Here is a 15752-nt window from a genome sequence, read left to right on the forward strand (position 1 = left end):
TCTCAGCTATCACTAAAAACAAGTTTCTGAGGGGCTGGCCCGGTAGCACAGTGGTTAAGTTTGTGCATTCTGCTTCAGGAGCCCATGATTTGCGGGTTCAGATCCCGGGTGCAGACCTACACACTGCTCATCACGTCATGCTGTGGAGATGTCCCACATACAAAACAGAGGAAGATTGGGAGAGATGTTACCTCAGGGACAATCTTCCTCAAGCAAAAAGAGGAAGACTGGCAGCAAATGTTAGTTCATTGCCAATCCTCCTCACCAAAAAAAAAAACATGTTTCTGAATTACAAATGAGCTGCTAAAATTAATCCACTTACCAAAAGCAGATCCTCTGTCATACGGATTCATTTGCCACTTGTTGAGCACTAAATAAATTAAAATGAGAAAAGTCACCCACAAACATGTGAAATCAAAAACACTCGATGAAAAATAGAGCAAAGATTTAATATTTTATACAATACCTTAATGCCTCTAGATTCAAAATGGCTTTACACATTATTTGAAATGTACAAGTAAAAGTTGCTGTTTGTATTAAAGGCAAAACTGAAATTGAAAACTGAAACGTGTCAAATATGATAATCACTGGCCCATCTGGGGCTAGACCCTTTGCTCCTCACTTGCTTCAGCGCACTTTGTATTAGATGGTACTCATCTATGTTCTGAAGTCAGACAAGGACAACACAAAGAAGGAAAATTACAGGCCAACATTGTTCATGAACGCACGTGCAAAAATCCTCAACAAAATATTGGCAAACCGAATACAGCAATACATCAAAAACATCATACACCATGATCAAATGGGATTTATACCAGGGATGCAGGGTTCAACATTCATAAGTCAATGTGATACACCACATGAACAAAATGAGGAATAAAAACCACGTGACAACCTCAACAGACACAGGGAAAGCATTTGACAAGATCCAACATGTATTTACGATAAAAACTCTCAATAAGGGCTGGCCCCGTGGCCGAGTGGCTAAGTTCGCACGCTCCACTGCAGGCGGCCCCGTGTTTCATTGGTTCGAATCCTGGGCGCGGACATGGCACTGCTCATCAAACCACGCTGAGGCAGCGTCCCACGTGCCACAACTAGAAGGACCCACAACGAAGAATATACAACTATGTACCAGGGAGCTTTGGGGAGAAAAAGGAAAAAAATAAAATTAAAAAAAAAAAAACTCTCAATAAAATGGGTATAGAAGGAATGTGCCTCAACATAATAAAGGTCACATATGACAAACGCAGAGCCAACATCACACTCAATGGGGAAAAACTGAACACCATCCCCCTGAGAACAGGAACAAGACAAGGAGGTCCACTCTCACTATTCTTATTCAACATAGTACTGGAGGTTTTGGCCAGAGCAATTAGGCAAGAGAAAGGAATAAAAGGAATCCAAATAGGGAGGGAAGAAGTGAAACTCTGTCTGCAGACGACATGATCTTATATAGAGAAAACCCTAAAGAATCCATAGGAAAACTATTAGAAATAATTAACTACAATAAAGTTGCGGGGTACAAAAACAACTTACAAAAATCAATTGCATTTCTGTACTCTAATAACAAACTTACAGAAAGCGAACTCAAGAACACAATTCCATTTACAACTGCAAAAAAAAATAAAGTACCTAGGAAAAAATTTAACTAAGGAGGCAAAAGACTTATACAATGAAAACTATAAGACATTATTGAAAGACACAGATAATGGCATAAAGAGACGGAAAGAGATTCCACGCCCATAGATTCGAAAAATAAACATAGTTAAAATGTCCATACTACCCAAAGCAATCTACAGATTCACTGCAATCCCAATCAGAATCCCAATGACATTCTTCACGGAAACAGAATAAAGAATCCTAAAATTTGTATGGGGCAACCAAAGACCCCGAATTGCTAAAGCAATACTGAGGAAAAAAAAAAAAAGAACAAAGCTGGAGGCATCACAACCCCTGACTTCAAAATGGACTACAAAGCCAGAGTGATCAAAACAGCATGGTACTGGTACAAAAACAGGCACACAGATCCATGGAACAGAACTGAAAGCCCAGAAATAAAACCACACATCTGCAGACAGCTAATCTTCGACAAAGGTGCCAACAACACACAATGGGGAAAAGACAGTTTCTTCAATAAATAGTGCTGGGAAAACTGGACAGCCACAAGCAAAAGAATGAAAGTAGACCATTATCTCACGCCATACACAAAAATAAATTCAAAATGGATCAAAGACTTGAAGGTAAGTCCTGAAACCATAAACCTCCTGGAAGATAAGATAGGTAGTACACTCTTTGACACTGAGCTTAAAGGATCTTTTCGAATACCATGTCTTCTCAGACAAGGGAAACAAAAGAAAACATAAACAAGTGGGACTTCATCAGACTAAAGAGCTTCTGCAAGGCAAAAGAAACTAGGATCAAAACCAAAAGACAGGGGCCAGCCTGGTGGTGCGGCGGTTAAGTTCGCATGTTCCGCTTCTCGGCGGCTCGGGGTTTGCTGGTTCAGATCTCGGGTGCGGACATGGCACCGCTTGGCAAAAAGTCATGCTGTGGTAGTTGTCCCACGTGTAAAGTAGAGGAAGATGGGCATGGATGTTAGCTCGGGGCTAGTCTTCCTCAGCAAAAAGAGGAGGATTGGCGGTGGTTAGCTCAGGGCTGATGTTCCTCAAAAAAAAAAAAACAAGGAAGAAAAGAAAAAAAAAACAAAAGACAACCCACCAATTGGGAGAAAATTTTTGCACATCATATATCTGACAAGGGGTTAATCCATAATACATAAGGAATTCACACAACCGAACAATAAAAAAAACAAACAGCCCAATCAAAAAATGGGCAGAGGATATGAACAGACATTTTCCAAAGAAGAAGATAGACAGATGACCAATAAACACATGAAAAGACGTTCAGCATCACTAATCATCAGGGAAATGCAAATCAAAACTACACTAAGATACCACCTGATGCCTGTTAAAATGGCTATAATCACTAAAACTAAAAATAACAAATGTTGGAGAAAGTGTGGAGAGAAGGGAACCCTCATACACTGCTAGTGGGAATACAAACTGGTGCAGCCACTATGGAAAACAGTGTGGGGATTCCTCAAAAAACTATAAATAGAACTACCTTATGACCCAGCTATTCCACCACTGGGTATCTACTCAAACAACGTGAAATCAACAATCCAAAGTAACATATGCATCCCTATGTTCATCGCAGCACTATTCACAACAGCCAAGACATGGCAACTATCCGAGTGCCCAGTGACTGACAATTGAATAAAGAAGACGTGCTATACATACATATGCAATGGAATACTACTCAGCCAGAAAAAAAGACAAATTCATCCCATTTGCAACAACATGGAAAGACCTGGAGGGAATTATGCTTAGCGAAATAAGCCAGACTGAGAAAGACAAACATCAGATGATTTCACTCATGTGTGGAATAGAAACAAACACACGGACAAAGAAAAGAGTTCAGTGGTTACCAGGGGAAGGGGCCCGGGGGATGGGCACAGGGGGTGAAGGGGAGCACTTATGTGGTGACAGACAAGAAATAATGTCCAACTGAAACTTCACAATGACGTAAACTATTATGAACTCAATGAAATTAAAAAAAATTTTAAAAGTCACAAAATTTTTTCCTCCTTTTATGGGATCAGTATTCTCCTTTTCTAAAAATCTTAATAGTTTACGGACAACCAAGGAATCGTAATAGCTAAAGAGAACTCTACATGTTTTCAAGCCTAACTTCCCAGCCAAGGTAGAAATCTTTTCTGTATCATTTCTGGTCAAAAGATACCTATCATCTGCTTAAACACTCTGAATGATGGAGAAGTAACTTTCTCTTGAGGTTCTCTCTTCCACTGTGGGCTCGGTCTAGCTAGTAGGAAGTTAGGGTAATCTTCATGTCTTAAGAAATCTTCATCTAGATTATTACTAATTAGTCCTGATCCTACTTTAAAGAACAATTTTGTCTCCAGATCCCTTCAACGACTTCACAACTATCCCGTCTCCTTTTTCACTTGTTTCTCCATGTTTAAATATATAGTTTCTTTTTTTTCTCACAGGACATGATCTTGTTACCCTCTGGAAGCATTCTCTTTTATCATCTCTCATAAATGATGGTTTATGGTTGTTACAAGTCTGATACCATTTTTGAATACGCCAATAGTCTAAATAATTTATATCCATTATCTATCTCACAATTCATTTACAAACGAGTTCATTCCATGAACTACGTAACATTGTTACTTTCGAACTACCGAGAAAAATATGTTGATATGCCAGGTTCACTCCACTTACACTTGCAATTTTGTCACAATCCTGTTTTGTATCATGAAACAAAAGTGACTTAAAATATGGAGGAAATCTTGCTAAAATATAACAAAACCAGAGATTACTCAAGATAGAATGGAATTCTGAAACCATTTAATAAAGGTAACATAATTTAAAGATGCGAAAATTGAGGTAAGATTGTTTATTTTACAGACAGGACAAGAAACCCCAGCAAAGGACCAATCTCCATGTAGATAGGACTGAAAATCAGAAACTGACTTTAAAATTTACACTTTACATTTTAACTTCTTAGGCTCCTTCTTTCTTATAAGAAAATGCACGCCTCTTCTCCCTGTGGAAGGCAATTCTTTCACACCATCATGGATTTTCACTCCATCAATTATTCGTAAAATCCTTCTTTAATATCTTTATAAACCATTTTACCAACTTATCTTTAATTTAGACATTAAAAGCTATCAAGTTAAGAAAAACATTAAAATAAACATAATTTCCAAAATGTCAGTCCTATCTCAAAGGGAACGCTATCAGTATTTTCGGAGGGACAACCTTTTACCCTTCAGGCTTTAAATGACATTTAGCATCTCTGGTTTCCAGAGCACCAAATGCCAATGCCACCCTCCAGATACTGACAATAAAAATGCACACTCAAATCTCACACCTGTAAATGCCAGGGAAGAGAATTACTAATTTACACAAAAGGGAAATATTAATATGCAAAAATTACCTGAAGCACCAGTTTTAATTGTTGTTTTTCCTTTTTTGCCTTCCTGTTGGTCTTTCAGAGTTTCATAAACTATCTGAATAACTGGAATACTGAAAGCCTATCAAAGAAATAACAGTTCTCTAGATTAATATTCAGGTATTAATGACAGTTTATTAATCAATCTAAATTACAAAAGTTATGCATGCACATTAAATAATTACACATATTTCAGACTGCTGCTCCAATTTCATTTGCCCAAATCCAAAATACTAGTAAGATAATAGAGAGGTGACTGAATGAAGGAATTAGGAACCAGCTGACAACCCAAAATAATAAACAAGTGGAACCTGTACAATGAACCTAAACTAAAGAGGAAAAACATCACCCAGGCTGACAAACTGTTTCTCTAGTCTCTGCCAGCAGGAGATCAAACCTCTATTTGCAACCTCTTTATTACTAGAGCCACTGCATTAAAATTCAGAAGTGAGTACAAATACTAAACATACTGTAACTCTTTCTCCAAGACCAGTTTAAAACTATACTCTTAAAGCCATACTCCTGTAGATCTTACTGCAGAATTAGCTGGCAACAAAAATGCCCGTCTCAGTGGCAAGCAACCAATTCCTTACATTTTGGAGGTTGTTTTATTAAATATTTCAAAGTAAAACCTACAGTTCAAAGCTTCTTTAAAATCACCTCTCACAAAGTAAGTCAATTTCAATTTATTACTTACACCAGTTTTTCCGCTTCCTGTTTCTGCAGCCTGAATGGGGGAAAAAAGTTGATTTTACTGATTAAGTTGTCAATGTAAGCAGTCCAGTTAACAGGACAACATGTAGAAACCTCTAGTACTTGCTTAGCCATCTTTATTGTCACAGCTCCTCCAGATTACTCAGCTTCCTCAGTCAACTCCATTGCCATCTTGTCACTTCTCCCGCATTCGCTCAAGAACCTGTTCTCTCCTTTCTTTTCCCGTTGCTACCATTCAAATCTAAGACCTCATCATTCTAACCTAGATTATTACAAAAACATCCCAACAGTGTCTAATCTCTCAGAGCAGTACTACAGGCTGCTACCAAGTTAGTCTTCATAAAAACACAATTCTAACCAAGTAACATACGCATACTGAAAAATTTCCAATGATCCCCACTGCCGACAAATACTCAAATTCTTTAATATAACACTTAAGAACCCAAATAATCTGACCCACTATACATTTACTATCTCATCTCAAGTTACACCCCACCAGTCACACATATTTTATGCTTCTATCTAATTAAACTACTCTGGGATCATATTCTGCATTCTCCTATTCACTGTTTTTGTTGATGTGCTCTCTACCTAGAGAGCATTTTTCTTTCATCTTCCTTTGTCCAAAATCATCTTCCTCTAAGCAAAGTCCCTTATGGTCCCTCAAGCAGGATAACTGGACCCCCCTCTGCACCCTGCAGTACAGGTGCCACATTCTCTCTTATATGACATTTATCTGTGTACGTCCTACTGTGCTACTGGGTTTAAGCTTCTTAAGGGCAAAAACCGCACCTTATTCACCTTTGTGTCCCCCACAACTTCTACCTAATACTGTGTTATGTATCCTAGATGTCTGTGAATAAATAAAATTAATTTGGTGAAAATATCATTTTTAAGCCTATGGAGCTCTTCAAGTGGCTTACAAACAGCCCCAGAACCATGCCCCCAGCTCCCAACCACCTCATGAAATGTAAACATACCATAAGTACATCACCTCCTCCCAGGATCAGTGGGATAGACTCAGCCTGGATATCAGTTGGGAGACTAAAAGAATCATATTTTGAAGAATTTTAGTTAGTAAAAAACTAATTAAGTCACATTAAACTATAAACCTAAAAGACAATTTTATTTGGTAGATACTACCAATCTTTTTCAGCAAAAAATATCTCAAAGTTTAAAAAGGAAACTTTATGTAATTTAGAGAATCACAAGAAAAACTGAATTTCAGTTACTAAACTAGACCCAAAAATCTGCTAAAATCAGATAAAATTTGATAAAATCACTGACAAGTGTTTAAATTATAAAATGTTGTTACAATTTTTTTTGTCAAAGTTCAGCTTTATGTACTTACAGCCAATCCATCTCTTCCACAGCTTGTGCAATCTCAGGCATAACACCCATTTCTAAAAATAAAAATTTTAAAAATCATACATACTAAACTTAAATCATATTGCTCTTAAAATTACTGTTGCTAGAACAGGGAGAAGGCCCTGAAGCACAGCTCAGTCATATCGCACCTCCTGAGTGTGGCACCGTGAGAAAGGCTAAGTTTTAGAGAAAGACAAGTTCAAATCAAGCTCTCACTTACCAGCAACGTGACCTTGGACAAGCTAGAAACCTGTTTTCTCCACACAAAATGGCACTAATACTACCTCCCTTGTAAGAATATAGGAAGATTATAGATAATAAGATGTAATGCATCTGGCACACAGTTGTCACTTAACACCCAGTAGCCTCCAGTGCGTGTTTCCTTCCCAAGACTAGTGAAAAATCTGCCAGAGTTGGAGAGAGGGTTCTAGACCAGCACGTAGTTGTTTCACCTAGAGATAATACAGCAGGCATGTGCCTTGGCTAGTCAAGGACCATGGGAAAAGCCTCACCGAGAATGAGATGATAATGAGAGAAAATGAACAGGCAAGTGGAGAGAACCCACGTTTACTGGCAGCCGTAATCGAAACTAACTGAAAAGGGAGGGGCCAATGGTGAAAACTTGGGTAAGTGGATACGTCAGCTGAAGAAGTGCTGTTCTTAAGTGTTCACAGATCTAAATAATTCTACTTCAAAGCCAATCCTAAAGGAATAGATTGCGTTATTTCTGATTAGTTCTGTCTATCATTTCTCAAATGAACTGTAGAGGGTAGTTATGCATGGAGTAGTTAGTCTGATTACTTAAACCTCTTTTCCAAATAAGAAGTGATTTTTATTTGAAGTCTGCATGTATGAAAACGCAGATTTTATTATTGTTATCATTGCGAAAGTATACATCCCTCTTAAAGAAATTAACAATACTCAAATATTCCCAAGCCTCAGAGACAACCAATTTGGAAATTTTGTATTTTTTTTAATTGTTTGCAAAAAGGCATAAAACAAATCTAAAAATTGAATATATCCATTGCAAAGCAGCTTTTTCTTTGCATCGGGGAGAATGAGACTAGCAATAACAATAGATACAACACTAAAATTTTATATAGTAAACTAAATATAACTATATTAAACTATAGTTAATATAAACATTTATGACATGGGAAAGCATAAAAATCTTTTTCAAAAAGGAAGGCTCTCCTGCCTCTAAATCTCCCCAGGAAAATCCACAGGTTGAAAAACCAATCAAGATCTAAAGGAGTATGTCCAAGCAGACCCTTCTAAGAACCGCCCCCATCAGAGTCTAGCTGTATTCTCGCTCCTAAAATGCACCTGCTTGAAAAAATGGAGTGATGGTCTTAAATATGCTGCAGACAGAAGACTGCAAGCTGAAGTCGCTTGGGCAACTGCTATATTGCAAGGAGTAACCACAGACTGCTTTCAGCAAATTCCAGATAACTTCCTGTCCCATTCTGGTCATGTTCTCTGCATGTCTGTTTTGAAACCATGTTTTCTTTAAATATAACATTTTTAGCACTTATGGGAAAAATAGGAATATTCGTGTTCTTTAATTCTATCTTTGTCTTTATTTCATATCACAGACTCTTCTAGACCTTTACCCTAACATTCCTGAAATTTGTGCACGACTCCCAAAGAAGTGAACGGATAAAATAACAATCCTGAAGTGGCCTACACACCTTGGCTCTAAACTCTCGTTTTAGGAGAGAGCTGGGAAAAGAAAAACAGCTCTCTCTCTAAATAGATTTCCCCTTGCCTCCTGTTATAAGATGCAACTAAAACAATCAGAAATCCTTTCTGACAACTCAAGACTTGGAATTCCTAATGTTCTTAAAGAGGAGAGAACTGAAGGCAGCACAATACTATGTTATAATATCTTTAGTCATCTTAATAAGTTAAGAACATTAAAAGATAGTAGGCCTAACCTGATACATTTATTGCTATATAAATTTACCACGTTTAGGCTTGCTATGTAAGCTTTATTGCGGCTTAGTAAAACTGGATGTATAAAAGGAAGATGACAAAGGAAGAAGAAAAAACAACTGTTAGGTTAGAGAAGCCACCTAAAATTCCTGTTTGGAATAAAGGAGGGTATGAGACAGCAAATAATTTTCAAAATTTATGCTGGTCTAGCGTGTATGCGAATGAAAATGCTTTCCCTTTAGCTTCACTATTTAACGTTAATGTTGATACAACAGCGTTTAACAACAAATAAGCATCATCAGGTTTGTGCCTGGAACTTTTATTCGGGAACGGCCTGAAAAAGTGGACAGAGGCAGGACGGTCACCCTCCCCACGGCCCAGCCCCGCGCCCTGCTGCTCCCGGCCTGGCCAAGCCCCTACCCGAGCAGGCGCGGGCGGAAAACCGCTCCCAGCACCACCGCCACGTCAAGCAGGCGGGAGGCCTGGGCTCCGAGAGCAGCCAGGGCCATCACCGCAGCCCTGCCGCAGCCCGGGTGCCCTGGCAGGACCGCCGCGGGGAGACTGCGAGCAGAGAAAGAAGGGAAGGAGCCGGGGGGCCCGCGCCTGGAGAGAAAGGCCCTGCCCGCGACCCCGAGCGCGCCGCCCGGGCCTCTCGGCCCCCGCGGTCGCCCCGCAGCGCAGGGACCCACGGGACCGCTGCGGACAGGGCCCTCCTGCAGCGCGAGGCACCTGTCCGCCCTGCCCCGAAGGTCCCCGCCGCTGCCCGGGGGCCGCAGCATGGACCGAGCAGCCCGCACCAGCCCCGCTCCACGGACGCACCGGAGAAGGCCGCCATCTTCGCCCCGTCCTCCGCCGCTCGCTCGCTCGCTCGCTCGTTCGCCCGCCCTCCCTCCGCACTGACTCGCCGCGCCGTGCAGGGCGCGCTTCCGGCCCTCGGCCTGCGGCCTTCCGAGTCCGGGCAGGGCCCCAGCCCCGGGAGAACGGTTCCGGCCGAAGAAATGACCCGTCCTGGAAGACCGCTGCCCGGACCCAGTTCATTTGGACTTTAAGGGCCTTCCATCAGTAGCCACTACTGGTCATCGTTGACAATAACTAATAGTTACTATTTATTGAGTGCATGCTGTGTGTCGTCAGGACCACTTTTCCACACATAAAGAAGCAGACATTACATGATGAGGGTCACACAGTAGCCCAGGCCGATGTGACAGCACAACTGTGTCCTCTGGGCCCCTCGCTCAGTCCCCCAACCTCTGACACAAGCAGGGCTCTGTGGCTGTGAGTGCCCGGGAGAGAATGTCTGAATGCACTGCCCAGCAAGCCAGGACTAGTGAGCGCCTGCCACCCAACAGGCATTTACTAAATTTTTTTGATTGACTTAAGTAGCGATTTAGGTCTCCCTTCCGCGATGTTTGATGTAGCATTGATAATTTCAGGGTTATTTGACCTCCGTGAAGCTTTGACACCTTTCTCTTCGCACAGAGAGGGAGGAAAAAAATAAATGAACGATTAACCGTCCCAACAACCCCGTCAGGTAGTATTAGGATCTTTAGGTGAGGACACATATTCAGGAAAGTTAAATGACTTATCTAAAGCCATACAGCTACTGAACGCCAGTGTGTGATCTGAGCCACGTCTGCCCAGTTCCAGGGTTCATGCTGTACCGTCTGTAGCCTGCCACAGAACGACGACGCTGGGAAAGGTGAAACCCTCAGGCAAGATATTGTGGACAGAGTTAGAAGTAACTTCGGGAGCCATACTCCCAGGGTGTGAATTCTAGCTCTACCGTTTCCTGGCTGTGCCATCTTACGAAGTCTGGGCTTCGGTTTACTCATCTGTAAAACAGCCATGAATAATAGTCCCTATCTTGTAGGATTGTTCTGAGAATTAAATAAAATAGGTGAAGCACTGAAACAGTGCATAGTACATGGTAACAATATATATGTTAGCTGTATTGTTGCTGTTACATGTAACAGGATTCACCTGAAGCTCCAAGGGCTGAGAACAGTACCCTCAGACCTGCAGCCTCATACCTCCAGGGGGCACCATTCACATTAGATTCTATAGTCTCCCTATATTTTATATAAATTTATAGAAATGATACCCCTGAAAGCTATGCAACATAGCAGTTCTGAATAGATGCACGTACCCCACATTCTAAAGACAGGCACAAGATCACCTATTGTGCAGCACTCACAAAAGGGAAATCTGTAATCTGATTTTTGTACCTTTAGCCAATCCCCAGCTTGAACGTACAAAAGGTTTGAGGGTGCAAGTTAAAAGATTTCTCTGAAGAGAGCTGCTGAAGTGTCATGGCATTTCTGCTCTCTCAAGGGAGAAAGTGTTTCCAGGGGCCTGCCCAAAGAACTTTTGATCTCTGGAGTTTGGGAAGCGTAAGGCACGCTATGAGGAGCTGTGGCTAGAAAGCCCTGAGGCAGCATGGCAGGAAGAGACAGAGGGAGGGAGAAGGCTGCTGGGAGAGCAGACCGTGTTTCCAACAACTATGGGGGAAACGTGTGACCTCCCCCCCAGGCTAAGTGGACCCATGGAGAGTGAACTTGAAGCTATCTTCAAAGGGAATGTGCCCAAGAGAGCCGCCTGAAGAAGCCAAATGATGCAGCAGACAGACCCCCAAAGGACCCTGTTGTGTTCATGCTTTCTAACTGGAGGAGAGAGATCACTTGCCTCATGTGAGTTTCACTAGGAAGATACCAGCTAAAGAATCTCCAAGATACTCACAAAGAATACCCCATGAGTGAAAGAATCAACTTGGGACATGATTGAGCCAGACAACACCAGAATCAGATCACCACAGCACCAGGCAGATAGAGGTGGGCACTGCACACACATAAATACACACAGGGCCAGATTTTATTCCTCCCCAGGGTCAGAAACAACAGCTAATTGGAGAGGGGAGAGCAGAGAAGACACTGAGCACACCCTCCACCCTGTTGCCATGCTAGGGAGCGAGGAAGCTATAATTTTGGCTGAAGACGTGAATTTTGATCATTACACTGGACTTGATAGTTTAATTACAGAAATGAGGCTATCATTGTGGTGAAAGTAACCAGACAACTTTTCGTTATCTGAGAGTGACCAGAAAAGCTCAGGAAGATGCCAGAGACTCCATCTAGGTCAGGGAAAGAAATAGCCTGTAGAGAAGGTTTCAAGGTAACAGATAATGTTTTCTAATTATAAGCTAAGTTTAGCTCATTTAATATACTGCTTTAATAAATAAAAGTACATAAGTGTGTGTGTGTGTGTTAATACCCTCAATAATGTGAATTGGGATAAAATGTGATTGGCTACCCTCCTTGGCAGGTAGGACAGGCTAGGCAGAGAAGTGGCAGGCAACCCTTTCACCAAACCAAGAGATAGAGGATGGATGCACCCAGCCCAGTATCCTGCTGGTCCACTCTTCTCAGAACAGGCTGATTATTAAATGGGTGCCTACCAACAGGGAGAAAGTCCTGGAATCCATGCCTGATCCCAGAAACCCAGCTACACAGTTAGGCGGGAGGGCAGCTACCACTAGGTGGCACCAAATGCAGCTGAGCCTGCTACAGTTTGAAGCGGACTTAAAACTCCCAGCTGGGACTTTCCCCTGCCATTTATTTCTATAACCTCACGTTTTATGTAATTGGATCTTTTGGACCCCACCAATCAGGTTATGGTGGAATTTTGCTATATTGTGCATGCACCCAGAGAGATTGTGCTGAGTATTTTCAAGTTAGCTGTGTTATAGCCCACTCCATACCACATGGTTTTGCAACTGCTAAGACAGGCCAAAGAAATATGCCCTTCAGGTACAGTGTAGCGAGGACGGTGTGGAGAGGAGTGGTCCTAGGGAGGACTCTGTAGACTGGCCACCCAAAAGCCACACACAGTCCCCTTCCCCTTGCCTTTCTCTGAAATCCAGGCTGGGATAAAGAAAAAAAACCAATCACCTTTCCAGACTTCTTTGCAGACACAGAGAGCCATGAGATCCAGTTCTTCCTAGAGAGATGTAAATGGAAGTCCGAGGTAAGGAGTATTTAAAAGGAAAAGACCTGACCAGCATGTACTCGCTTTCCTCCTGGAACATGGACATGATGCCTGGAAAGGCAGCAATGAGTTATGAAGACAGAAGCTTCCTGCTAAAGCTATTGAAGCAGAAAATAGAAGGAGCTTGGATCCTTGAGGACGATAGTGAGCTAAGTTACCAGCCCGGGTCTATCTCCCTGTAGAACTCTGTGGTTTGAGAATTCCTTATGTAGTTAAGCCACCGTAAATTCTCTTTTGCTTGCTGCCCAATACATTCCTAACAGGTACAGAAAAGAAGGAGATGAGGGGCCAGCCCGGTGTCACAACAGTTAAGTGCGCACATTCCGCTTCGGCGGCCTGGGGTTTGCCGGTTCGTTTCCCGGGTGCAGACATGGCACCACTTGGCACACCATGCTGTGATAGGCGTCCCACATAGAAAGCAGAGGAAGATGGGCATGGATGCTAGCTCAGGGCCAGTCTCCCTCAGCAAAAAGAGGAGGATTGGCAACAGTTAGCTCAGGGCTAATCTTCCTCAAAAAAAAAAAAAAGAAAGAAAGAAAAGAAGGAGATGAAACATTCACCATTATGGATTTGGTGTAATGAGTCACTCAGAAAAAAATTTTCAAATGTTCTAGAATCGAGCCATAAGCAACCTATTGTGGCTACAGGAGGAGGGGATATTTGAGCTGGGTCATGAAGGCACCATCAAAAATAATCCTTGAGGGGCCAGGCCCACTGCCAAGTGGTTAAGTTCATGCGCTCCGCTTCCACAGCCCAGGGTTTCACTGGTTCAGATCCTGGGCATGGACATGGCACTGCTCACCAAGTTGTGCTGTGGCAGCATCCTGCATGCCACAACTAGAAGGACCCACAACTAAAAATACACAACTATGTACCTGGGGGCTTTGGGGAGAAAAAGAAAAAATAAAATCTTAAAAAAAATAATAATCCTTGAATGTATGGTCATTTCCTCACAACCAAAAATGGAGATGAAATGTGCCATTACAAGGGAGGTAGTGACCCTGAATCCAGCCTAGGGAACAGAAGTCAAATCAGCTTGATTACTTCATCCTTTCATTGACACCCAACCCCTCCCCAGTCCCCATTCCAGCTCCTTCTGGGACCAGATAAAGCAAGCTGCCTAGTTCCTAAGGATCCAGCCGCCAGACAAGGAAGCAGGAAGAAAGAGAAATTATTTAAAAAAAAATTTTTTTTTAAAGATTGGCTCCTGAGCTCACTGTTGCCAATCTTTTCTTTTTTCTGCTTTTTCTCCCCAAATCCCCCCCAACACATAGTTGTATATTTTAGTTGTGGGTCTTTCTAGTTGTGGCATGTGGGATGCTACCGCAATGTGGCCTAACAAGCGGTGCCATATCCGTGCCCAGGATCCGAACCAGCAAAACCCTGGGCCACTGAAGCGGCGGGCGGCAAACTTAACCACTGGGCCACGGGGATGGCCCCTTGAAAGAGAAATTATTTTAATGTAAAAGAAGTTGATTAGAAAGTGCAATATCTTCATTACATAAATGCACCAAAGTCCTTGCTCACAATACATGATACAGACCCACCTATCATTCCACGCAAATAACCACAACTTCTCCCTCAAATGCTGCCTGGGAGGTTTGCCCTCAGATCTACATGTCAGGAGAAGAGAGGACTCAGAGTGCTCGCTCAGGATCCAGAATCCTGCACTGAGTGGACCTCATGTGGCAAACCTTCCATCAACAAACCCTCTCCTCTTTGATTCAGCTCTTAGTTGGGAAGGATCCTCAATCCACTCCCCTCAGGATGGCACACACCGGACCCTCCACCTCCAGCCTCCTGCTTACTTCCAGCTTATACCCTGGGCTCCTTTTACCCTCCAGCATATTGACCTGTGTAGAGTTCCTTGCATGCACCACATTGCCTCTCACACCACTGTGTATTTCCTTACGCTGTTTCTGTAAAAGGGGAAGAGCCTTCCCCTTTTAGTTTCAGTTATCAATTGCTGTGTAATAACCCCAAAACTAATATAACAACCAATCTATTTGCTCACGATTCTGTGAGTTAGGAGTCAGAGCAGGGCTTAGCTGGATGGTTCTTCTGTTCTCCATGGCCTTACCTGGCATTGTTCCCTCGGCTGCATTCAGCTGGTGTCTGGGTCAGGCTGGAAGGTCTGAGAAGACTCCATTCCCATGTGTGGTGTCACAGTGCTCCCATACATGGTCTCACTCTCTCCACGTGGCCAACTTGGACCTTCTCACAGCAGGATTAGCCCCAGAGAAGACAGACTTCCTACATGGTAGCTGGGTTCCAAGAGAATATGTCTGCAAAATGGAAAGCAGAAGCTGCATATCTCTTAAGTTTGCCTTAGAAGTAGCACAATGTCACTTCTGTTAAATTCTGTTGGTCAACACAAATCACAGGACCAGCCCAGATTCATGAGGAGGGGAAATAGGCTCTACCTCTTGAGGCAATGAACGGCAAAGAGTTTGCAGCCATCTATACTATACCACCTCTATCTTCTTGGCAAGTCCTAATTATTATTCAGATTCAGCTAAGCTAGCACCTTGCAGCAAATCCTGCTCAATGCCAATCCCCAGCTAGCAAATACTGCAACTTTACTCTGATCTCTTCTTTTCCTTAAATTTCTGACTCTTAGCTGGACATATGGGTGCCCAGAATAAAGACGCCAC

General features: G+C 42.4%; 1 protein-coding gene across 3 annotated transcripts in view; it reads right to left on the reverse strand.

Annotated features, from left to right (window-relative positions):
* Positions 1-15434, reverse strand: part of DDX1 (DEAD-box helicase 1) — a 41919-nt gene extending 26485 nt beyond the window's left edge. Inside the window, exons 1-6 of one of the 3 annotated variants that reach the window (XM_070236637.1) lie at positions 15179-15434; positions 7106-7157; positions 6735-6798; positions 5738-5767; positions 5026-5122; positions 323-370 (exon numbers count right to left, since the gene is read on the reverse strand). In XM_070236637.1, the coding sequence (XP_070092738.1) occupies positions 323-370; positions 5026-5122; positions 5738-5767; positions 6735-6798; positions 7106-7157; positions 15179-15185 (298 nt within the window). In that variant the 5' untranslated portion in view covers positions 15186-15434. Of the gene's footprint in view, positions 1-322; positions 4633-5025; positions 5123-5737; positions 5768-6734; positions 6799-7105; positions 7158-9876; positions 10251-15178 lie in introns of those variants that run through there. The other 2 variants (XM_001502047.7, XM_070236638.1) reach the window with 2 other exon arrangements.
* Positions 15435-15752: the final 318 nt, after the last annotated feature.

This window comes from Equus caballus, chromosome 15, assembly GCF_041296265.1.
Source record: "Equus caballus isolate H_3958 breed thoroughbred chromosome 15, TB-T2T, whole genome shotgun sequence".
NCBI classification, from domain to species: domain Eukaryota; kingdom Metazoa; phylum Chordata; class Mammalia; order Perissodactyla; family Equidae; genus Equus; species Equus caballus.